Source organism: Podarcis gaigeae, assembly GCF_964106915.1.
Source record: "Podarcis gaigeae genome assembly, chromosome: 5".
Lineage (NCBI taxonomy): Eukaryota > Metazoa > Chordata > Lepidosauria > Squamata > Lacertidae > Podarcis > Podarcis gaigeae.
Window position 1 is genome coordinate 5,655,040 of NC_139681.1, and position 24,854 is coordinate 5,679,893.

At 42.9% G+C, this 24,854-nt stretch overlaps 1 protein-coding gene across 1 annotated transcript; it reads right to left on the reverse strand.

Moving 5' to 3' along the window:
• Nucleotides 1-3,379: 3,379 nt before the first annotated feature.
• Nucleotides 3,380-12,359, reverse strand: LOC310844477 (uncharacterized protein; the record flags this gene model as incomplete). Its single annotated transcript, XM_083738589.1, has 5 exons — nucleotides 3,380-3,830; nucleotides 5,026-5,086; nucleotides 7,644-7,846; nucleotides 8,504-8,663; nucleotides 12,182-12,359. The coding sequence occupies 5 exons, from the start codon at nucleotides 12,357-12,359 to the stop codon at nucleotides 3,800-3,802; spliced, it is 633 nt and encodes a 210-aa protein (XP_083594715.1). The 3' UTR covers nucleotides 3,380-3,799.
• Between the last annotated feature and the right edge of the window lie 12,495 nt (nucleotides 12,360-24,854).

A 24,854-nucleotide genomic window follows, 5' to 3' on the forward strand; every position in this document is an offset into this window, starting at 1 on the left:
AAACATTTCCCAAAACCACACTCCAAGAAATCATGCTTCCATGTTATGGCATCCATCTTACCTTTTCACTTTTGCTTGGAAGAAAAAGCCAGTGGTTGTTGTTGTTGTTGTTTAGTCGTTTAGTCATGTCCGACTCTTCGTGACCCCCTGGACCAGAGCACGCCAGGCCCTCCTGTCTTCCACTGCCTCCTGCAGTTTGGTCAAACTCATGCTGGTAGCTTCAAGAACACTGTTCAACCATCTCGTCCTCTGTCGTCCCCTTCTCCTTGTGCCCTCCATCTTTCCCAACATCAGGGTCTTTTCCAGGGAGTCTTCTCTTCTCATGAAGTGGCCAAAATATTGGAGTCTCAGCTTCAGGATCTGTCCTTCCAGTGAGCACTCAGGGCTGATTTCCTTAAGAATAGTTAGGGATAACTACGGTAAATCCAGTTGAAGTCAGTGGAATTTACTTAGCCATGACAAAATCCTATCCCATTCAGGGCCAGCATCACCGCTGGCAACCTTGGATTTCTGCCTGGAACCCACAGCAGGGACAGCCTCACCACGAGGCTGACGGAGGCAGCCACGTCGAACGGTGGAATCCCCAGCCCCGCCTGCCCCTGCCATTGCCGCTGAGAAATGAGGAGATGTGCCTTTTTCTCACAGAACTCTTGTAACACCTCATCAGTGCTGCTACTTCTCCTCACGTTGGCCATGCTTGGGTGGTTGTTCTGCCTGCCTGTCTCGGAGAAGCAAGAAGAAGTGGCAGTGAGATCTTGCAGACCTCACCGGAAGCTGCAGCTTGTAAGCAAGGCTTCAGCCAGGGTGGGGATGGCAACACCTTCTTGTTTTGCTTCAGGCTGCAAAATGAAATGAGCTGCCTGACTAGCAGGACCCACTGGCTGCCCTTTTACATTACTCTGGAGCAATGTTATGTCAGGCTTTCTAAGGAAGCATGGGAATTTCAACTTTCTAACTTACAGGTGTTCACTGCTGCCATCACTGACCTATGAGGGGCTCCCTTTAAACCTGGATCCAGCCAAGAACACTTGCAGCTTCAATGGAACCTGGTGCCAACTGCTTTCTGTTGGATTGAGCCCAGCTTCTCCTGTGATTTTTAAGACTGAAGAATTAAGAAAACTCTGAAAAGAGTTCCTCTCTATTGTCAACTCAATATGAAAGCCAATACTTTGAATTTACATAAAATTCAGGATATGCTGTGGTCTAATTAAGTTGAAAATAAAACTGCCACCAGTGAACTACTACTACTACTACTACTACTACTATTATTATTATTATTATTATTATTATTATTATTATTATTTTACAGAGTGGTTTTATCCTCTGAGAGTTTTATAAAGCTTTCAGAAACAATGCTGGTGCGGCACGTGATGGAGCAGATCTGCCGGGCTCTCTTCCCAATACCAGCCCCACAGCTTAGGAACAACCTTAGGAATAATTCTTGAGAAAACCAAGAAGCTTAATGCCCTCCTTTGTGTGTTGAGACCTTCCCCCTATATAAATACACACTTGACTCAAATTTTAGTTTTGGTTTTTGGCAGAATTTAGGCCACAACTTTATTGATTACAGAAAGTGAGTGGTTGCATAGGCTCTGGTTCGACTGGCTCCATACACCCTTGCAGGTAGCGCTAACCCAGAGCTCTATCATAGGTCAGCCAAGGGTGAACACCTGAAGTAGGTGAAAAGCCCGGGAACAGACTCTGTTCACTCCCCCCGATGCTCCCCTGGACTCAGGCATGGGCACAACCCCCTTTTGGGGGTTGACCAAACCAAGTTGAGTCCCTGGATTCCTGTAACAGAATACCCTTCACATAGGGATGGCAAGACCGTTCTCCCATCCCTATCACCTGAACCAGTGCCTATCCGCAACCTTACCAGTTGTGACAATTTGCTACGTGGCAGGCGAAACCCAAATGGCAACAGCCAATCAGCCAAGTGGGGAAATTCCTGCCGTGCCCCTGTCCCAATGACAGACGACACACGACGGCATAGCAAGGTCAATCGCAAAATGTCCTAAATATAGGGAGAGGTGGGCGGGTGTTCCGATGCACATGCCAAAAGAAGAAGCTCTGGGTCACGTGCATGGGTATATATAGGTCCCTCGATCCGTTTAGACTGCACCCCACTGGCCAGATTAAACCCAGCAACGAGGGACCTACCAATCGGGTGTTGTGGCTGTCCAATGGACCCACCCACAACCAGGAGGTCAGTCTCCAGGTCTCACCACAACACATGCCCTCTTTTAGGAAGGACACGATTTATCTTATTTGTGTTGATGGTTCCATACATTCATATAAAAGTGAATCCCAGGTTTGCATTGAGGGTGCTTTGTGGTTTGTTGGATTGTAGTTGATGGAATTTATTCAAAAGTGCAAATTCACACGAGTGTTTAATTATTTTGCAAAGAGTTAAAAACACAGATCATTACAAATGCTGAGTTGAAGCCATATTCTATGCTAGATTGATTAGTTTACTGTGCCAGATCCAACTCCCACTGCCTCTTATAATTATGAAAAAGAAGGGCCACGTGATATTGCCAAGTCATGCATGTTTACATCATCTCCATCTCCGACTGAGAAAAAAAAGACTTTCCAGACTGCTTTGCCTAGAAAGATCAAAGGACCTTCTACAACAATTGGAGAAGGCAGTTGAGGCTTACATATTTTTGAAAAGTAATTGCGATGGAACCATGCCATGCAAAATAGTGCACAAAAAACTGAGGGCATCAAAGTCATGTGTAAGTCATGTCTCCTGGACATTATTCTGATCAATTTGGATTTTTTATCTTATTCTGGTCAAAGTCTTAGGAGGATATTGCATGTTTCAACCACAGGCGAAAAATACTAGTAAAAATTGGTGATTTAAAGGTCTTAAGATCCCATGTATTTGGATTTTCCCCCCTTTCTTACTGTGAAAATGGGTGCCAGAGTTAAACCTGAGATGTTGAATAGTATCCTGAATGTACACACCAAATTTCATTATGGCATCTTAGACATCAAGGCATATCTCATATTTCTTCCCCCAACTTCCCTGTGAAAATGGTTGCCCAGTTAAGGTGATGTTCAGATTTGAAACATTAAATTCAAGTGCACACCACTCCCTGAGGTTATATGCCCCTTTGCATTCCAATATCCTGGTTTTAAAGACAGATATGCCATTAAAATCTACTTTCCATTTTTCCTCCTGACCTTGAAAATGTATAAAGGTGTATGGCTGATATATGAACTTCAAAGAAAATGGTGGCTTCAGTAGAAATACCATCTATCTGCATGTTCAAAGTAGTTATCACATTACGGTATGTTGAAATCCTTTTTTTTTTTAATTAACAGCTGCAACAGAAAAGTTGTTATAAGAGTTCGATAAGTACGCAAATACTAATTGTTATTCCACACTTAGGTTTACTGATGAAAAGGGAAAGGAATGCAGATGGAAAGAGATTTATGGGAGTTTGATGAGTGTTTTCTTCGACAAATCCAAAACACTTTATAAACCAGTCTCTCTTTTTGAGGGCCCTGGCCTGTTACAATGAAGCAATTATAGGTTTATTTTCTCAAAATATTTGATTGGCGGCATGTTGGATGGAAGGTGTTATTTTTAAAATGAGTTACTATTACACCTTCTTTGGAACCACAAATCAAATAAAGCTCATAGAGCGCAGTTATAGTCAGAAATTGACACTATTAGACAAATGTCCTGTCTAGTCCAGCATCTCATTTCTAATAGTGCTCAACCAACTAGGAAGTCCACAGCATGGAGGTCTTGCTTACTGGGTGAGTTGCTTGTTTTTAATTTATCAGATCATCTTTTGTCACCAGCATTTGGCTCAGTTCTTTCCGGGAAAATACAAAAAAAAAAAGGTTCTAGATTAAGATATAATAATAATAATAATAATAATAATAATAATAATAATAATATATATCCAATAACTGCTCCAGATTCAAATAATTTGAACAGCACCTCAGCAGTCTCCATATCATGGCAGTCCTCTCACAAACTTTGCTCTCTGTCATCCAGTTGATACCCTGGGCTGGGTTCCTGCTTTGGAAATACAGTACTAAAAGGAATTATCTTCACCTCGCCTTTCTTCCTAAAGAGTTTTTATCCTCTTTGCAGAATTCATTTATGAACTGCTGAGGGTAAATCATGTTGCTACCTTAGCACTGGCGGAGGAAGGGGGTGCGGGGTGTGTGGTTTGCTCTGGGTGTCATCCCTGAGGGGGGATGCCATTGCTGTGCCGCCTCTCTGGGACGCTTGCCGCTGGCGGCGCTGCCCCTGTGCTCGCCACCCCACCAGAGCAGCTAGCTCCACCTCTGTACCTTAGCAGTGTACGGATCATTACCAAGATGGCTCCTTCCAGTTCCACTGAGATAAGGTTGAAAGGCTGGAGCATTATGAGCCCTTTTATGGCTACTTCCTCTGCCAGCCCTGGCTTCCCAGGAGCTTAGACCATGGTCAGTGGCGTCTCCCAGGTGACCTTTAGGCTTCCCAGCCCTTCTCAGTATCATGGGAAGACTGCATCACTTCCCAAGCAGCAGAGGCAACAGCAGAGATGGGCTTTCATTCACCCAAGCCGTAAAGAGGAAAGAATATCCTGTATTCTCCACGGTGCATTTATTCAGGCATTTATGTATGCTTATTAACATACTACAAAAATATGTCAGGCATACAAATATAATAAAAGAGAAATTCCTTGGTCGATAGCTATTAGCCAATGGGGATACCTATTCATCCTGGGGGAAACAAGATTTATGTTGACTTGCCTGGTTCTAATAAGACATAATGAGTAGAATATATGAAAGGCCTACTGTAGTCCTTTTGCCAAGTGGAAAATGGTAACTCTAAAATACTAATTCAAATGTTACCATAACTTGCAAGCATTTGAGAATCCAAACCGACGACACCCAGAGGGACCAGCAGTCTCCTTCTGATATCCTGCTTGCATAAATGTTGCCTTCGTAGGTATTGCTAGGAAAATATATTCCCCAAATGAGTAAAACCTATGCAATTTTTATTCAAGTCCTTACCTGTAAGGTGGGGGCACAAAGTTGACTTCTATGGCTGGCAGCTGCGATGGATACTCTGGCCCTGCCAATCTAACAGGACATGAAAGAATGTCTAAAATGATACTACTTGTTCCCAAGAGCACCTCAATATATTGAAAAATTCAAGAGAAAAGTCATTGTCTAAAACTTATCTTGGAACTGAAGTATCGTGCGGGCCCAACAGAGTTTTCTACTTAGCAATTTCCCCCACTCATCTTCCATATGAGAAACAAACATGTTGTTTTTGTATATCCTTTCTTGAAATTACTTATGATCAGGACTTTGATTCAAAATGGCAGGTGCTTGGGGTTGTGTTTCATTAATGAGGCCCCTTGAGTTTTCTTGAAACGCTACAAAATTGGTCCTGATTCATTAAACACCTCCTGATCCCCACTGGCCAGAGAGATGGCTTAGTTTAATCACTGAACCTATGTATGTAGGATCTCAAGTTCTACAGGGCTTTGTACACCAATACCTGCACCTTCAACCCAGCCTGGAAGCTCATTGGCAGCAAGTGCAAATCTTTCAGCAGTAGTATTTTTCGCTCCATAAGACGCACCTAGTTTTTAGAGGAGGAAAACAAGAAAAAATATATATTCTGAATCAAATGTTGTACAGTGGTACCTCTGGTTAAAAACTTAATTCGTTCTGGAGGTCCATTCTTAACCTGAAACTGTTCTTAACCTGAGGTACCGCTTAAGTAATGGGGCCTCCCGCTGCCGCTGCCGTGTGATTTCTGTTCTCAACCTGAAGCAAAGTTCTTAACCCGAGGTACTATTTCTGGGTTAGCAGAGTCTGTAATCTGAAGTGTCTGTAACCTGAAGTGTCTATAATCAGAGGTACCACTGTACTAAACTATTTAATAAACTACCGGTATATCAGAATAATATTTCAACCATGTAAAGTGAACAGCAGTCAACAGTGGCCTGAAGAACCATAATCACTGTCATTAACAAATAAAGAGAGACTTTATCCCCTAGTAAGGGGGGCAGGCAATGGAAATATATGAGCTTCCCACATTGAGTCCCTTAGATCTAAGGACTGTATGGTTTGGCGCTACACAATTATTTTAATAAAGCCAAAAGAAGTGAGACTTTCTTCCTTTTTGTTCATTGCAGAGAGCTCTGGGGGCTTTCATATGAGGGAGGAATGAGGGAGAAATCTGATTCAATTCCCATTTAAAGTCAAACCTACCTAATTCACACCTTCATACACAACACAAGGACCAAACCACAGATGCCCTTCAAATTTCACACTTCTGCAAAGGAAGGCACTACTGTCCCGGCCAGACCAGTGGCAGAGGGAGGGTCTTGCATGCTGGCACATCGCCTGTGGGGACGTGGGACATCGCCCACATGAGCATCATCCCAAGGTGGTGGCATGCATGCGCCCTCCCATCCCAATGGGGCGGCCAAGCGCAGGGGCGGAGGGATTACACTGCTCCTGCTGTGCTTGCTTTACACTCGTGTAAGCGGCTCCTGTCCCACCTTGTTGCTTTAAAGCAAGCCGAGGAGGAGGGAGAGATGGGAGCCATGGCTCCCGTCCGTCCCTCCTCCCCACAGTATTCACTGCATAAGACACACAGACATTTCCCCTTACTTTTTAGGAGGAAAAAAGTGTGTATTATGGAGCAAAAAATACAGTATATGACAGCGATATTCTGCCTCAGGGAGCAGGTAGGCCTCCACATTTAGCAGTAGCTTCAGCTTCCAGGTGAGCCTCAATGGCAACAAAGGGCGTATTGTAGTAATAAAATGTAGAGATTGCCGCCAGTGCATTGACAACAGAAGTCAGCCTATCTTGAGCCAAAAATTGCCGTAGCTGTCTTGCTAACAGAAGCTGGTAAAAGGTACTCCTAGACACTGAGGTCATGTTCAAGAAGGCATCAGATAATGCGCTAATAAACAAAACTTAATAGTGTGTTGTGGGGCACACGGCTTTGTCCATGGACAGGGAAAGAGAATGGCCACGTGACCCACTTAACACAATCCTCTGCATTGGAATACAGAACTTTAAAAATATTGACACCCCTCTCTGAATCTGCCACATTCACAGCTCCATTAAATGAAATCTCAGAAACTAACAAATGATTGTAAGTTCACCATGTGTTAAGACGTTGCCATCCATTATGGAGCCACTGTTGTGTCCCTGAGCTCCAGGGGGTGGACATTGACCCAAACCAATTTCTGCTCCTTTTCTGTCCCGCTCCACTCTGCGAAGGGATTTGCAAAATGCAAACGCCCCACAAATCAAGCGCACTTGACAGCAGGGAGTTGTGATTTACAAGCCACTGTGACTGCACAAAGGCAGAGAAGCTGCGTCAGTGACAGATCCTGATGCACTCCTGGCACATTTTTCTCCTGTCGTCAAAAGTGGTTTATTAGGTGTAATCTTAATCTCTTCAAAAAGTCAGTGCCCTAAATATGGCTTGCAGCAACACCGTGTTAATAATAATGAATAGTGACAGCTAATTGGCAAGCCACTCGATTCTTGGACTTTACAGTCAAAGAATGAGGCCATTTACCTGAATGAGGCCAAACTTTTGCAAATTTCCGTTGCTGCTGCTGAAAATCAAAATGGCCTAAAGAAACCCTGCTTACTTTGGGGCAGCTGCTGGGGCTCCAGCCCAATGGTGGTGGTGTTCATCTTGGCCCCCCCTGCCCTCTGCCCACGATCAGCACTTGGTCTATAAGGTGGGGTCACAGCAGGGCCAGAAAGGGCTGGAGCTGAGCTATGGCGTTCTAGAGCAGGAATAAGGGGGTCGGCAGCAACAGAGTTGTGTGTTCCTGAACTCAAAAGGGAGCTGTTAATAGAGGTGGGTTTAGGGGAGTGCAACCAGTTCACCCACACTGGGTGCCAATTTGATAGGTGCTCCAGGGGGTCTGCAACAATAACTTAGACTGGAAGGTGAGAGGGTGCCAAATTTTGTCAATGCAGAGGGCACCGCTGACATTTGAAAAGTCCACAGTTCCACTTGTTCCATGCCTAGAAAACATGGGTCTGAGCAATCTTCATATTGCCCTGCTCCTTTCCCAGAGAAGGCCTGCTCCTGACTGCCAAATAGGAGCAAACATCAAACCAGAGAAAGCCCCAATTGCTGTTTGCTCCGATAGAGCGCTAAAGAGCGGTCCCCCCCCCCCCCCGAGGGAAAGCACAGGGAAAAGAGGAAGGATGGACGATCGTTTACATAGTCATCCCCATCTCTTCTGGTGATGAGGGGCATTTCTCAGGGGCATTTCCCAACAGAAACAGGCCATTTGGCACAGAAATAACCCAATGCCATGTGCCACACCTCATTGATATACATATTTTACATGATGCATATCGAAGATTAACTAACATATTCAGACTTTAAAGCAAGTATGAAAGAAGTGAACAGAAGCACGGCCTTGGATTCCTTCCTCTCACGCCTTGCCAAGAAGGTCAGTGTGGGGAGACAGACAGGAAACCCGTCCCACACCTGGTTATATTGTGCCTCTGGAAAGTGAAATTCCTCTGTCTGCTATTAAAACCTGCAGGTATAAATGTCAGCTCACGTGGGTGGCTGTAGGAAACCAGCTGTGTTTTTCCGATTTTAGGTTGGGAGGTAGCGATTAAGGAATTACAAGGCGAACAGTATTCTAGAACGTGGAACTCAACAAAGAACTATGGTGTGTTGCCATGGTAACCAGCTGGCATGGCCCTGTGCCCCATGGAAAACATTTTGCATCACAGAAAAGCAGGAAAGATGAGAGTCTTCCTAGTGACAGTGATGGTCTTTGTAGCTGATTCTGAAAACAGCCAAGTTTTCTCCATTGATTTTTTTTTTTTAGTTCCTCCAGACTGGACTACCAGGATAGATAGAAGGATAAGTTAGCTGATATAATCACAGTCAGTTTGCATATTATAAAAAGCAGGGAATGCAAACATTCACAAGTCCTTGTTCTGGTTTCCAGAACTCCTTGCAACAAACAAGCAAAACTACTTTGAAATATTAGTGAGTACCTCAAGAGAAGCGGGTCACAAAGTCAAGAACACAGAGCTGTATGCAGTTTGGAAAACCCTTGCATTGAGAATGCTAATGTGTGACAGTAGTTTAACTTCCAAAACTGGGCAGGACATAACCTGGCCATGTGTCAGGGCTGGCTCACCTGTGAGACAGCTGAGGCTACAACTTCAGGCAGCAGGATTCACAGGGGCAACAGATCCTGATGTAGATCTTCCTCTGCCCAGCCCCTGTTCCTGTTGCAGATCTTCTCCCACCCCTTCTTCCCTGGTTCAAAGGGAGCACCATTTTGTGCTTCGCCTTAGGGGCCAAAATGTCTTGGGCCAGCCCTGTTATGTGTCCTATCTCACAGAGAACCGTCCTCTGTTTGAAGGGCATTTTGGAGTACAGTCCTCTGTCTGAAGGCCTGCTCAGTCCTCTTCTGTCTAGGGATCAAGAACCATGAGAGGAGAGGGCTAGAGGGGCCTTGAAGTTGCTCATCAACACTTGGACAGCAGACTGTGAAGGCACCCAAGTCCCCTGGCCAGACTTTTCCACTATGGAAGAAGAAGAGTTTGGATTTGATATCCCGCCTTTCACTCCCTTTAAGGAGTCTCAAAGCGGCTAACATTCTCCTTTCCCTTCCTCCTCCACAACAAACACTCTGTGAGGTGAGTGGGGCTGAGAGACTTCAGAGAAGTGTGACTAGCCCAAGGTCACCCAGCAACTGCATGTGAAGGAGTGGAGACGCGAACCCAGTTCCCCAGATTACAAGACTACCGCATGGAGAGAGGCATTCTATTTCTATTTAAATTAGAGTAATTGTTTCACAGCTATACCTATAAATCAGCAATCACAAATGCCAATGGGTCCATTTTGGGTGATGCATTTCTTCTTTTTGGATGACTTGTAAGTGACTAGCCTTGCAAGACACCCTCAGTGGGCCCCCTCAGTGAGTCTACCCACTCGCTGGCTCTGTTGCTCCTCTGCCTCACCATCTGCTTCCCAGAGGGAGACTGTGAGTAAGAAGGCAGTGCCAGGCGCTCCCTCTCACACCCACAGTTGTTTGGTTGTTCATACTCATTGGGTAGAACAGGAGGCAGGCAAACAGGAAGGTTATGATCGTGAAGAAAAGGAACAGCCCCAAGGTGCTCTTGTCAGCCATCCCCTCCACCTGCTATGGTGTGGGGGCCGGACCATGCCGACCCCCAGCACTGGCCAGGATACTGGGGTATGGGTCGGAGGATGCAAAGTTCATGCATGGCATTGGCCAGGTTAGTTGGACCCCATTGTGTTAACAGTGAGTGTACCCTACAACAAAGGAACCTCCCAGTGAAGATCAGTAGTTCGAATCTGTGGGACGGGGTGAGCTTCCGTTGCTCTGTCCCAGTTTCTCCCCAGTTCGAAAGCACGCCAGTGCAAGTAGATAAATAGATGCCGCTGTAGTGGGAAGGCAAACGGTGTTCTGTTGCACCAGAAGCGGTTTAGTCATGCTGGCCACGTGATCCGGAAAACCGTCTGTGGACAAACGCCGGCTCCCTCGGCCTGAAAACAAGGTGAGCACCACAACCCCATAGTCGCCTTTGATTGGACTTAGCCATCCAGGGGTCCTTTACCTTTACTTTTTACTCACAACAGCTGATTTTCCATTTGAAGGACCCCCTGATAAGCTTCCAGGAGTCCCCCAGATTCACACGTGAAAACCACTAGTGCAGAATAGGCTTCCCAGTTGCGTATCTTGCAAGATAGTGAATATAATTTAATAATGATCACTACTGTATTGACTAAGTCTACTGAAATACGATAGGGATTTGGGAAACTCTTTCCAAAGCTGCAGCTCACCAAAGGAAGGCTTCAGCTTAGGCAACTTAAAAACAAAATGCTACTGGACCATAAATGGTAATTCCAGGACTCCCTCTCTTTTAATATCCTTTTAAAGATGAAAAGGGGTTTTGCTAATCAGTCTGAAGTCTCACAAGCAGCGTATGGGTTGAGTAACATCTGCAGGCTCACAAATTTATGAGGTGGCGTTATGGATATAATTTTTGTTCTGGCACACAAGGTGCTGAAATAATATATTTCAAAATGAAACACATTGGTGAAATAATACATTCAGCAACCACAGAATAAGGAAAAATACAAGGCACATCAAGAGCTGAATTTATACAAAGTACACAGACCTATGCAGCTGGAGAGATGCTCTTCTCCAGCATGTCCCTGACCTTTTAAAAGTCATGACCACTTGGAACACAGTATTGGGGAATAGTTGTAGCCATGAATGCATGCAAAAACGATTCTCTTTTTTCCCTGGGAAAAAACCACCAGTGTCTACATGTTGTGGAGGTCAGAAATCAAAATCAAAATTACAGTTCCTAACGTTGCATTACAATGTTTATTCTTTCTCTAAATTTTGATGAAACCCAGAAAGAAAACAATCCAGTTGACTGCTTGAAGTCACTAATTACTTGGGGTTTTTTACCTGGTTTTGTTAGGTATTAGAAGTCAAATTCAAAAAGTTTAACTTCAGCATAGCAAATACTTTACACATACTTTCTTCTGGGGCACTGGCTACTCCTCCCAGTTTGGTGTCTCTGTGCATCCCCTTAATTCCTTCCTCCAAGTCCTTTATCTATGGGCACTCTTTGGCTTCGATCAGCTACAAATCCACCTAACAGTTACGTAGTCCAGCCCACATTTTACCAGCTTCTCCACAAGAATATCATAGGGGACTTTTCAAAATACTTAAATAAAGATTCACTACATCCAAAGTATTCCCCGTTACACCAATTTTATAACTTTATCAAAAGAAAAAAGAAAAAAGAAATGAGATTTGTTTGGCATGATTTGTTTTTGAGAAACCCATGCTGGCATCCCCAGGCATCCCCAAACTCGGCCCTCCAGATGTTTTGGGACTACAGTTCCCATCATCCCAGACCACTGGTCCTGTTAGCTAGGGATAATGAGAGTTGTAGTCCCAAAACATCTGGAGGGCCGAGTTTGGGATGCCTGGTCTTAGTAATCACAGCATCCTTTTCTAAGTAGTCACAGACCAACTGTTGAATTATCTGTTCTAGAACCTTCTTAAATTAGCTGTCTTAAAGTCCAGAGCGCATGTCTGACTACAGTCAGTTTTCTCTTGCCTCTGTATCATGAAACCCAGAAGGACATGGTTACTTCCTCCCAAGTTTCCAAGTACTTCCACTTTGTCAATCAGTTCTTCCCTGCTAGTGAGGACCAGGTCCAATGTAGATGATGCCCTTGTTGTTTCTTCCACCTTCTGGAATTTGTGAGACCTTACGTTTTTGGCGGACTTTGAGTTCCAACAGATATCAGGGAAGCTGAAGACTCCCATGACTACTATATCTCTCCTTTTCGAATGTTTGGTAATCTGTTCTAGGAAGGCATCATCCAAGTCTTCAGTCTGGCTTGGTGGTCTATAGTAGACACCCATAGTAAGGTCAGTATTGTTGCTCTCTCCTACAGTTTTTACCCATACACCCTCAATCTGCCTTCCATGCTCCAGATCATGGATGATGATGATGATAACAATATTTGTTTGTTTGTTTGTTTGTTTGTTTGTTTATAGCCTTCCCATTTGGCTGGGTTTCCCAAGCCACTCTGGGAGGCTTCCAGCAAAATATTAAAATACAATAATTCATCAAATATTAAAAGCTTCCCTAAACAGGGCTGCCTTCAGATGTCTTTTAGAAGTCAGAAAGTTGTTTATTTCTTTGACATCTGGTGGGTGGGCATTCCACAGGGCAGGCACCACTACTGAGAAGGCCCTCTGCCTGGTTCCCTGTAACTTCACTTCTTGCAGTGAGGGAACCGCCAGAAGGCCCTCTGCGCTGGACCTCAGTGTCCGGGCTGAACGATGGGGGTGGAGACGCTCCTTCAGGTATACTGGACCTCTTCACAAGTGTTCACATCCTTTACATATAATGCTGCTACTCCTCCCTTCCTGTTATATCCCTCAATTTCTACATTCCAATTCAGTTCTGTGCGCCAAATGGGGATTTGATATTTTGTTCCTCAAAAGAGCAGCCTTCCATTCCATATAGGTTGAGAGGAATTTCAAAAGTACCCGGTAGGTTGCAATATGGCATGAGGTTCTGATACTCCAGGGGGAAATATCAGAAATTCTGGGCATCCTTCAAGTGTGCTTTTTGGATCCTGGCCATGGTAAATACATTGAGAGTTGAGATGTATTAAGAAAATAGTGAAAGGGGGGGGGGGAGATGTGATCTGCTGCAGTCACCCAGACCTCCAGCCACCACACCCTCTCCCCAGAATGCCTCTGGGCCCAAATATATTCTTTTCAGCAATGGAAAGGAGAAAGGTGGGGAAGCTGAAGGCCAATGTCTATCCAGATGGTAGCTCAAAAAAAGCAGAGCAGTGTTTTGTTACTTCTTCAGCTCCTCTCGGCCCCTGTTTCTATATCTATGTTCCTTATACATTTCTGTTAATAAGAACATAAGCAAAGCTCCAATGAACCAGACCAAAGGCCCACTTGGTCCTGTATCCTGTTCTCTCAGGAGCCAACTAGAAGCAAAGCCCATAAGCAGAGCACGGGTGCAAGAGCAGCCTCCCCACTCTGGAAGCCTAGTAACTAGAACCCATGCCAAATGGTAAAGCGTGTTCTCCTTCATGGAGAGACATGTTGCGGTGGGGTCTGACAGGCCACCCCCTCAGTAGCAATGCTGGGTGGGGTCCTTTAGATGGCCATTGGCAGTGATTGTGCTGTTTGGGTTACTGGGCTAATTTTGATGTTGCCAATTTGTGGGATGGACCAAAGGTTTTATACGCAGGGCATGAGGCACTGAGCGTTCGCTTTTGCTGCGTGCACCGGCTCACCCGCCCACCCTCCCTAATTTAGGGCTCTTGCGTTGACTTTGCTATTCATGGGGTCATCTGCTTTTGGGGCGGGGGCCTGGTAGGAATTTTGTCCATTTGGCTGATTGGTTGGTGCCATTTGGTTTTTGCCTACTGCATAGCAAATCGTCACAACTTGTAAGATTGTGATTAGGCATTGGTTAATTTTTGGTTGGTGGAGGAGTGTGGATTGGCAGTGCCTGCCCCTCCAATACTGCTGCTGCAAGGGAATTCCATTAAAGGAATCCAGGGGCTCGCCATGCTTTTGTCCGAATCCCTGGTGTGGGGCTTGGGCTGTGCAAGCCTCTGGGAGCATGCAGGGAGAGGTGAGGGCCTGGGTCTCCATTTTCTCCCCAATATTGTTTTCCCTTACTTCCGCTGGAATCCGAAAGTCAGTTCTGTCTCTGGACGGGGACAGATAGTCGGAAGCAACCACTCACATTTATGTGTTTTAATAAAGTTGTGGCCAAAATTATGCCAGAAACCTTAAACAAAAATTCTGTGTGAATTGTGATTTTTTGGGGGGTGGCTTGGGGACCTCGACACGCAAACCCACCACTCCCTGACTCCACTCCAAGCCACTTCACTTTTTGACCCTTATTCTTGAAAAATGTTTCAGTTGATGGACACCTTTGCACCTAGTTAAGATATCAAAAGGCATTAAGTTTCAAGAAGATGGATTTCAATTAATTACTGTAGGTAAGGGAACGTTGTGATTTTAAAAGTTTTAAGCCTCTGAGTTCTGCTTTCACAGTTTTCGTAGCCACATTGTTAAATGCTTATTAACCTTGCCTACATCTCCAGTTCTGTTATATAAGTCAGCAGAGGACTAACTGGTGGTTACTGTGGGGAATCACACAGTTCTCTGGCTTTTAAAATCCTCATCGTAACATTGCATTGAAATTTTAATAGCATACACTCTGAAGCTGTAATGTTGTTATTACTTTATGACTACTGTGTTATACATTCAGTGCAAGTAAGTTTATACAGCCAAATGGTTACCAGAGCACTAAATGGAATAGGAAAAACAGCAAAGGCAAGCAGCAATAGGTCTGAATATATGTAGGAATGTGTAGGAATGGGGGGCACACACAGACAACACTTAATTAGTGACCTATGATAACTTGACAGTTATTATAATTACCAGAAAGTAATAACTCCTAACATCAGCAGGATTTAATTTCAACTAAATCTGAGAGCCTATGTGAGCACAAATGGATGCACAAATATTTCTATTTCCAGTCTGTACTGTTTTCTCATTCACAAATCTGCTCCATGCCGTTTGTGAATTATTATTATTATTATTATTTAGATCCAAATTTAAATCCATATTTAAAAGTATTTTCTCTCAAAATGCACTTTCTGAAATGCATTTTTGATATGTTTTATGAGCACCAGAACATTTAGGAAGTGACAAAACCACGAAGTTCCAATCAGTACATCAATTTAGCAGGGAAGTTTCTACTGTACTGAAAGTCACAAAGATTCTTCAAGTTTATGAATAGATGCTAACAGTTACTACATTTTGCTATATGTTTGCAATGGATGTGTGGCAAAACTCTTCCCACCTGGTGTTACATCAGGGGTCGGCAAAGTTTTTGTGGCTTGGGCCAATTCATGGTCCAACAAACACCTCAGTGGGCCGGAGAGCGCGCATACATGTGCAAACACTATTTCTGGCACTCCTTCCAGCGTGGAGGAGGCGTGCACAGCTTCCCATTGGCTGCAGGAACTTCCTGCAGCCAATGGGAAGCCGACCAGCATCGCAGAGGCAGTCCCTGCTCTGCTCCATGCCGGTTTAGTGCAGCACACGGGAGCTGACTGAGTGGGCAGTGGGGGTCCCCAAGCGGGTGGTGGGGGTCCATGGACTGGTTAAAGACCCCCATGGGCCTCTTGTGGCCCATGGGCCTTAGGTTGCCGACCCCTGTGTTACATACTATAGACTAAAGTACTTACACACACATTGCAATAAGTTATGGCTTCATCAGCAGTCATTAAAAATCCATGCAAAGTCACACACCAAAAATTGTGCCAAAGGAAGAGTGAAGTAATTGGTTAGAATGTTCCAAAGTGTGACAAGGTTTGTGTAGAAACAGAGTGGATGGAGAAAGCCACTAAAAGCAGTATATACTTTTGGCCAGCCCCACAATTTGGATTTAAGCCTAAATCTGGAACTTGGAGTTCTGAAACCCTTGTTTCATGTGTGTGGGTATACACACGAAGAGAAAGAGACTAACAGCAGAGCATTGGCAGGTAGGTTGAGGCGGCTTAACCTTTCCCTACCCATTAATGGGTTGCAGCTCAATAGCAGAGCATCTGTTTTGCAAGCAGAAGACCCCCAGATTCAATCCCCAGCACCTCCAGGTCAGATTGGGAAAGGTTGCCTGTCTGAAAGCATGGAGAACTTTTGCCAGCCAGTGTACAGAATACTGACTATTGGTATCTCCTGCTGTGTGGGGCTTTCTTTCCTTCTGATGCACACATATTCTCCCCGAACACTTTAAACTGATTTTGCCCCACTTGAACTCTGGCACATGAAGTTAGCACAAAGAGGCAAGAATTACGGAGTGAGAAAGGTGTCAAGACCTATTGCTGTGATCAACTCTTTCCTCCCTTCAAGTTCTAAATGCCCAAACCAACAAAGTTGTGCTTGCTGAAATAATATGTATTTCTAGCAGACAATAATGGAAAAACACACAACAGACTTGCCCAAATTCATACATTCTGGTTTCACTATCTTATCACTTATTTGGCTATTTTTAAAACTATTTTTAAAATAATGATAATGTCCAATGCTATGATTTTATTCCCACAGTTCAACCCATACTATATCCAAATTTCAAATTGTGAAAATAGGTACATAAAGAATTATATATAAACTCATTATGTGAGTAAAACAGGAGGATTTTAAAGATTTCTTGTGCATTCTATGTAACAAGAATTGAATGGACCTTCAAATTGCTTTGAAACGTCTAAAGATCTTTAAAACCTCCCACACAGCTCCCTCTGCTGTTGTAATTAGTTTTAATCTGCCAGGGAAAAAGCTGAACGTACCTATTTACTAAAACCAATTTTGAAAGTTTCCTCATTTGACTGTGTAAGCCTGTTCAAAATAATCCAGTTGTGCAAGGTTGTAGGTTCAGAGTGAAAGCAGATTAATTTTTGGTTGAAAGTTTTGTGCTGAAACAAAACTTGAGTGACATAAATGACTTTAATGGTCTAAAGACCATTGTGAATTCACATTAGTATCATCGAAATTAGCCTACCTTTGAATAAACGTAGGCAGGAAGAGCTGTGTTAGTCAGCTGTATCTCGTCCAAGAATCATAGAATCATAGAATCATAGAGTTGGAAGAGACCACAAGGGCCATCGAGTCCAACCCCCTGCCAAACAGGAAACACCATCAGAGCACTCCTGACATATGGTTGTCAAGCCTCTGCTTAAAGACCTCCAAAGAAGGAGACTCCACCACACTCCTTGGCAGCAAATTCCACTGTCGAACAGCTCTTACTGTCAGGAAGTTCTTCCTAATGTTTAGGTGGAATCTTCTTGTAGTTTGGAACCATTGCTCCGTGTCCGCTTCTCTGGAGCAGCAGAAAACAACCTTTCTCCCTCCTCTCTGTGACATCCTTTTATATATTTGAACATGGCTATCATATCACCCCTTAACCTCCTCTTCTCCAGGCTAAACATGCCCAGCTCCCTTAGCCGTTCCTCATAAGGCATCGTTTCCAGGCCTTTGACCATTTTGGTTGCCCTCCTCTGGACACGTTCCAGTTTGTCAGTGTCCTTCTTGAACTGTGGTGCCCAGAACTGGACACAGTACTCCAGGTGAGGTCTGACCAGAGCAGAATACAGTGGCACTATTACTTCCCTTGATCTAGATGCTATACTCCTATTGATGCAGCCCAGAATTGCATTGGCTTTTTTAGCTGCCGCGTCACACTGTTGGCTCATGTCAAGTTTGTGGTCAACCAAGACTCCTAGTTCCTTTTCACATGTACTGCTCTCAAACCAGGTGTCACCCATCTTGTATTTGTGCCTCTCATTTTTTTTGCCCAAGTGCAATACTTTACATTTCTCCCTGTTAAAATTCATCTTGTTTGTTTTGGCCCAGTTCTCTAATCTGTCAAGGTCGTTTTGAAGTGTGATCCTGTCCTCTGGGGTGTTAGCCACCCCTCCCAGTTTGGTGTCATCTGCAAATTTGATCAGGATGCCCTTGAGTCCATCATCCAAGTCGTTGATAAAGATGTTGAATAAGACCGGGCCCAAGACAGAACCCTGTGGCACCCCACTATTCACTCTTCTCCAGGATGAAGAGGAACCATTGATGAGCACCCTTTCGGTTCGGTCAGTCAGCCAGTTACAAATCCACTGAGTGGTAGCATAGTCAAGTCCACATTTTACCAGCTTCTTTACAAGAATATCATGGGGCACCTTGTCAAATGCCTTGCTGAAATCAAAGTAGGCTACATCCAACCAACTGTCATCTTGTGAAGAAGTTTCTTAGATAATGATCTTGAAAGTTTGAGAGCACCACTACTTACGCTTCCTGTCAGGGAAGAAATATGGATGATGGGATCATAATTGTGTTCTATAATTTATTGTAATTAGAGAGTGGATACAATTAACTTCCATTTATTTGAACCAGGTATCTTGTTGTTTTAATGTAAGGCACAAGGAAAGAATGATAAATGCCTGATTATCAGTGGCAGTTCCCCTACTTTAATCCAAACACTTGAAACAGGAAACATTTAAAGTAAATCAGAATAATTTACAAGAATAAAATCAACCTAAAATACTGAATAAGAGATAGGCATTTCTTCATATTTGTATTTATTAATTTATTACTTGCAATTTACATCTGTGTCAAGGCAATTTACAGATGTATAATAAACATAGCTAAAATAGTCTTGAAAACAGCTAAAAAACCCCCTGAAGATTGGTTTAAAAGCAATGAAACATGAACATCTAAGACAGAAACCAGCCAGAAAAGCTTGTTGAAGCAAATAGGTCTTCAGTTGATTTTGGAAAATACAGAAATTGAGTTTGTGTCATATCTGTAGACATACCTGTGACCACAGGGCAAAGCCATCCAGCCCCTCTGATTCTCTCTGATCCACCAGGTGGGTTTGAGTGGTTTGAGTGGGGATGTCCCTCTGTCCAGGCCTGCCCAGCTTCATCAGCTTCTGCCATTGTGGAAGCTTGACGGTCAGCAAGTAAGCACCTCTGGCAAAGTGTGCCCACCAAAATAATGGGTGGAAGCTACGGCCAGCAGCATCCCCATTGACAGTAACTAGTGGCAACTCCTAAAACAGGATGGGGCCAGCAGAGGATAATAATAATAATAATAATAATAATAATAATAATAATAATTGTTGTTGTTGTTGTTGTTGTTTAGTCGTTTAGTCGTGTCCGACTCTTCGTGACCCCCTGGACCAGAGCCCGCCAGGCACTCCTGTCTTCCACTGCCTCCCGCAGTTTGGTCAAACTCATGCTGGTAGCTTCGAGAACACCATCCAACCATCTCGTCCTCCGTCGTCCCCTTCTCCTTGTGCCCTCCATCTTTCCCAACATCAGGGTCTTTTCCAGGGACTCTTCTCTTCTCATCAGGTGGCCAAAGTATTGGAGCCTCAGCTTCACGATCTGTCCTTCCAGTGAGCACTCAGGGCTGATTTCCTTAAGAATGGATAGGTTTGATCTTCTTGCAGTCCATGGGACTCTCAAGAGTCTCCTCCAGCACCAGAATTCAAAAGCATCAATTCTTCGGCGATCAGCCTTCTTTATGGTCCAGCTTTCACTTCCATACATCACTACTGGGAAAACCATAGCTTTTAATATACAGACCTTTGTTGGCAAGGTGATGTCTCTACTTTTTAAGATGCTGTCTAGGTTTGTCATTGCTTTTCTCCCAAGAAGCAGGCGTCTTTTAATTTCGCGGCTGCTGTCACCATCTGCAGTGATCATGGAGCCCAAGAAAGTAAAATCTCTCACTACCTCCATTTCTTCCCCTTCTATTTGCCAGGAGGTGATGGGACCAGTGGCCATGATCTTAGTTTTTTTGATGTTGAGCTTCAGACCATATTTTGTGCTCTGCTCTTTCCCCCTCAATAAAAGGTTCTTTAATTCCTCCTCCCTTTCTGCCATCAAGGTTGTGTCATCTGCATATCTGAGGTTGTTGATATTTCTTCCAGCAATCTTAATTCCGGCTAGGGATTCATCCAGCCCAGCCTTTCGCATGATGAATTCTGCATATAAGTTAAATAAGCTGGGAGACAATATACAGCCTTGTCGTAATAATAATAATAATAATAATAATAATAATAATAATAATAATAATAATAATTTATTATTTATATCTTGCCCATCTGACTTTCCCCAGGCACTCTGGGCAGCATCCAACAAGGTATTAAAATACAGTGATGCATCAAACATTAAAAGCTTCCCTAAACAGGGCTGCCTTCAGATATTTTCTAAAAGTCTGGTAGTTGTTCTTCTCTTTGACATCTGGTGAGATCCCTTGGAATCATAGAACTGTAGAGTTGGAACGGACCTCAAGGGTCCAGCCCACTGCAATCTCTCTCTCTTTTTTTTAAATGATATTTATTCAAAGTTTCCAGAATATATAAATACAATAAAGAACAAAAAAATACAACAGAAAAAAGAATAAGAAAAAAGAAAAAAGAAAAAAGAAAAATTCACATCCCTTATTACATCTTTTCATTTGCCTGTTTCTTGGACCTCCTCACACCTCCCTTTTTGTATTCTAACTTAATTCGTTGTTTCAGCAAATTCTTCCCATATTTCTCAATTTTTATTTAAATAATTTGTCTTAACAACCTATCTCATTAATTAATTCAACATATCCTTTCCATCTTTTACCATATTCTGTTATTCAATTTGCCTTAATTTATTTAACCTTCTCTTACCTTAAAAACCTTAAGATTCAAAGTTTAAACCATATTTATACATAACTCCTTAAATCCTTTCTACTAAAGCCAATTAGTTCCTTTCCAGCATTTTCCCTGATATTTCATTAATATTACACTAATTCCAGAAAATAAAAAAAAGAAAAATTTCCCCTAATTATTATCCAACGTCCCTTCTTCCTGGTTTCGGGTTATGTCAGTCCTTTCTATACATTCCATCCAGTCCATCAATCTGGTGATCTTATATCCGAGGCCCTTAAGTCTCTTCTATGCCCCTTCTGCAGGTTTTCTTGTTCTTGTTTGTAGTTGCACTCTTCCTTTTTGGAATACAACGATGATGACAGGGAGTGGGACTGTGGGGAATGGGCGGGCTTGATGAAGGAAAATTGAGATTATTACCGGTTGGAATCCCTTGGAGACCCACTCCCCAAGGAGAAAGGGAAGAAATTAAGAAAGAAACCAACAAAAGACAGCCCACTGCAATCTCAACTAAAGCATCCATGACAGATGGCCGTGCAACCTCTGCTTAAAAACCTCCAAGGAAGGAGAGTCCACCACCTCCCGAGGGAATCGGTTCCACTGTCAAACAACTCTCACCATCAGAAAGGTCCTTCTGATGTTGAGTCGTAATCTCCTTTCTTGTAACTTCAAGCCATTGGTTCAGGTCCTTGCAAGAGATTGCAGCCAGCCTTATCCAGGCCTCTTTGTTGCCTGAGAGCTGGTGTGGCAAAGGGGCATTTATCCTGATCCCACCCTCTACCCTGGCCAGTGCTCATGCCTGGTGTGTGTGTATTGTTTTGGCTGCGGCCCTCCATCAAGGCCTGCCACTGCCGATTGGATTGGACCTGTACTCATGTTTACCAAGGGTTATGTTTAATGAGGTCATTCCATTGGGATAAATGAATATGACTAAGTTAAGCCCATTGATTTCAATAGGTATACTCTGAGTATGATTTGGTCAGATACATTTAAAACACCTGGGACTGTATCTTGCTTTAGGAGTCATTCCTACACAAACAGTCAAACTGCTTAATCCCACTGAAGTCAATGGGATTTAAGCACCCCAAATGTTTCCAGCATTGCAGCTGCTCCTTAATCTCCTTTAGCTTTTCAGAAACAGAATTTGAATATTTAAATTCCAAAAGCTTACATTATCAAGACAACAACTTCTATTTCCTTTTTGAGTGGAAATAGGATGAATAGCAAGGGATTTTTTTTTATCACTGAAAAATAGATGCTCATCTTGGTGACTTGTAGGCACAACAACTTTATTATTGTGTTGAATGAGGCTGTAGCTGTCTAATCACAGACAGCAATTGAATGAAATTCTTGAAGAAAAACTGATTCCACCCAGGTCTGTTCCCTCTATCCCCCCAGCTCCACTTCTGAGCCAAAGTAGCCGTTCCCCTCTTGGAGGGAGTTGCGCTCGCTGCCAAGGAGAAGATAAGTTCAATAAGCAATGGAATTGCATCAAAAAGGAGCTGCTTGCCAGGGCAAACAATAAACTACTTGAAAACACATTACTATAATGGTGAGTTGGCAAGGAATCTCGCATGTTCTCTCTGTTAAGTGATTTCTTTATTCTTATAACAACAGCTCAAATATGATTGAAAACAGAAACTAATTGAGAAGCAGATATGTAATGAAACACCAAAAATAACAATTACCCCCTTGGTAAGGAGTAGCAGGGATGGAAAGCTTTACATCTCCCCTACATACAAGAAGAGATTAAAATACACTGCTGCAATTGTCACAAATTTCTCTTCTGTAACATTGTTTTAAACTGTGTGTGTGTGTAAAATATGTTAGAAACCCATTTCAAACCACTTCGATGGGACAGTAACAGAGGATAAGCTGAAAATATTACATTTGCAGATGACCTGGTATTAACATTACAGGAGCCAGTCTCTAGTACTAAAAGAGTGCTAGAATTAATTTCTGACTTTGGTCGGGTGGCGGGATTCAAGCTGAACAAGCAAAAAACTAAGGTTTTAGCAAAAAATTTGACAACTACAGAAACAGATGAGTTCCTGAAAGAAACAGAATTAAATGTGGTTAAAAAAGTAAAATACCTAGGGGTGTATCTGACCTCCAAAAATTTGAATTTGTTTAAAGACAACTACGAGAAATGTTGGTCAGAAATCAAAAGAGATTTGGAAACGTGGTCAAGATTGAAACTTTCCTTGTTGGGCCGAATAGCAGCTATAAAGATGAATGTATTGCCAAAAATGTTATTTTTGTTTCAGGCCCTAGAGATCGTGGACAAGGTGGAATGTTTTGGAAAGTGGCAGAAGGACATTTCTAAGTTTGTTTGGCAGGGCAAAAAGCCCCGAATAAAGTTTAAAATATTAACTGATGCGAAAGAAAGAGGGGGATTTGCCCTGCCAGACTTGAGGTTATATTATGAATCTGCAGCCTTCTGCTGGTTGAAAGATTGGATTTTACTGGAAAACACTGATGTCCTAGATCTGGAAGGGTTTGACAATGCTTTTGGGTGGCATGCATATTTGTGGTATGACAAGGTTAAAGTGCACAAATTGTTTAAAAACCACATTGTTAGGAGAGCAATTTTAATGGTCTGGACAAAATATAAAGACTTATTGGAGAGTAAGACTCCGAGGTGGCTCTCACCGGTGGAGGCCAAGGCACGTAAGAGACCTAACATGGAGGCCAATTGGCCTAAATATGGGGAAATAATTGAAAAGATTGGAGACAATTGGAGGTTGCAGAGCTTGGAAAAATTAAAAAACAAGGTGCGAGATTGGTTGCATTATGCACAAATTCAAGAAGTTTTTAAAGTAGACAAGAAGGTTGGATTCCAGGTGGAAAAATCGAAACTAGAGACAGAACTGTTAGAACCAAAAAGTAAACTACTTTCGAGAATGTATAACCTGCTGCTTAAATGGAATACTCAGGATGAGACAGTCAAATCCGCCATGATAAAGTGGGCGCAGGATTTGGGGCATAACATTATGTTTGAAGACTGGGAAAGGTTATGGAACACCGGAATGAAATTTACGGCATGTAGTGCCTTGAAGGAAAACATTATGAAAATGATATACCGGTGGTACATGACCCCAGTCAAGCTTGCTAAGATATATCACCTGTCTGATAATAAATGTTGAAAATGTAAAGAGGCGGAAGGGACATTCTTTCACCTCTGGTGGACCTGCCCGAAAGTGAAGGCCTTTTGGGAGATGATTCATAATCAACTAAAAAAGGTACTTAGATTTACCTTACCTAAGAAACCAGAGGCCTTCCTCCTGGGCATGGTGGACCAGAGAGTGCTTAAGAAGGACAGAACTTTTTTTATGTACGCTACTACAGCAGCAAGGATCCTGACTGCAAAGCATTGGAAGACACAAGATTTACCCACACTGGAGGAATGGCACACGCAGTTGATGGACTACATGGAACTGGCCGAAATGACTGGCAGAATCCGAGACTTGGGAGAAGAAACAATCGAGGAGGACTGGAAAAAATTTAAGGACTATCTGGAAAAACACTATAAGCTGTATGAATGTTAAAAAATGCACCTTTTAGGAAACTCTAGCTTCAGTAATGTTAAACTAAAGAAATGGAAATTAAGGCACAAGAAGTCTGGGATAGAATAATGAAATAACTTTATTGTGTTTAAATGAAAATGTACATGATTTGGGTTATAACACATTTGAAATTGGGTAACATGATAAAACGAAGGATACAACAAGTAATGAAATAAGTTAACAAATTGCTGATGTTATGTATCACAGAGAATGCAGGGTTGGGAGGATGTGGGGAAGTCCAGTAGATTTGGAAAAAAGAACAAGAAAATTTGTAACTTCTCTACTTTACTCTTATAATATGTTCTTTATTCTTTTTTCTGTATTTTACAAACTCAATAAAAAATATTATAAAAAAAAAATAAGCTGAAAATATTACATATGGTATGTGAAATAAATTTCGTAGAAGCAATAATATATACAGAGTAACAGTCAACAACAACAACAATAACCCATCTGGCTGGGTTTCTTCAGCCACTCAAATACATTACAGTGGTACCTCTA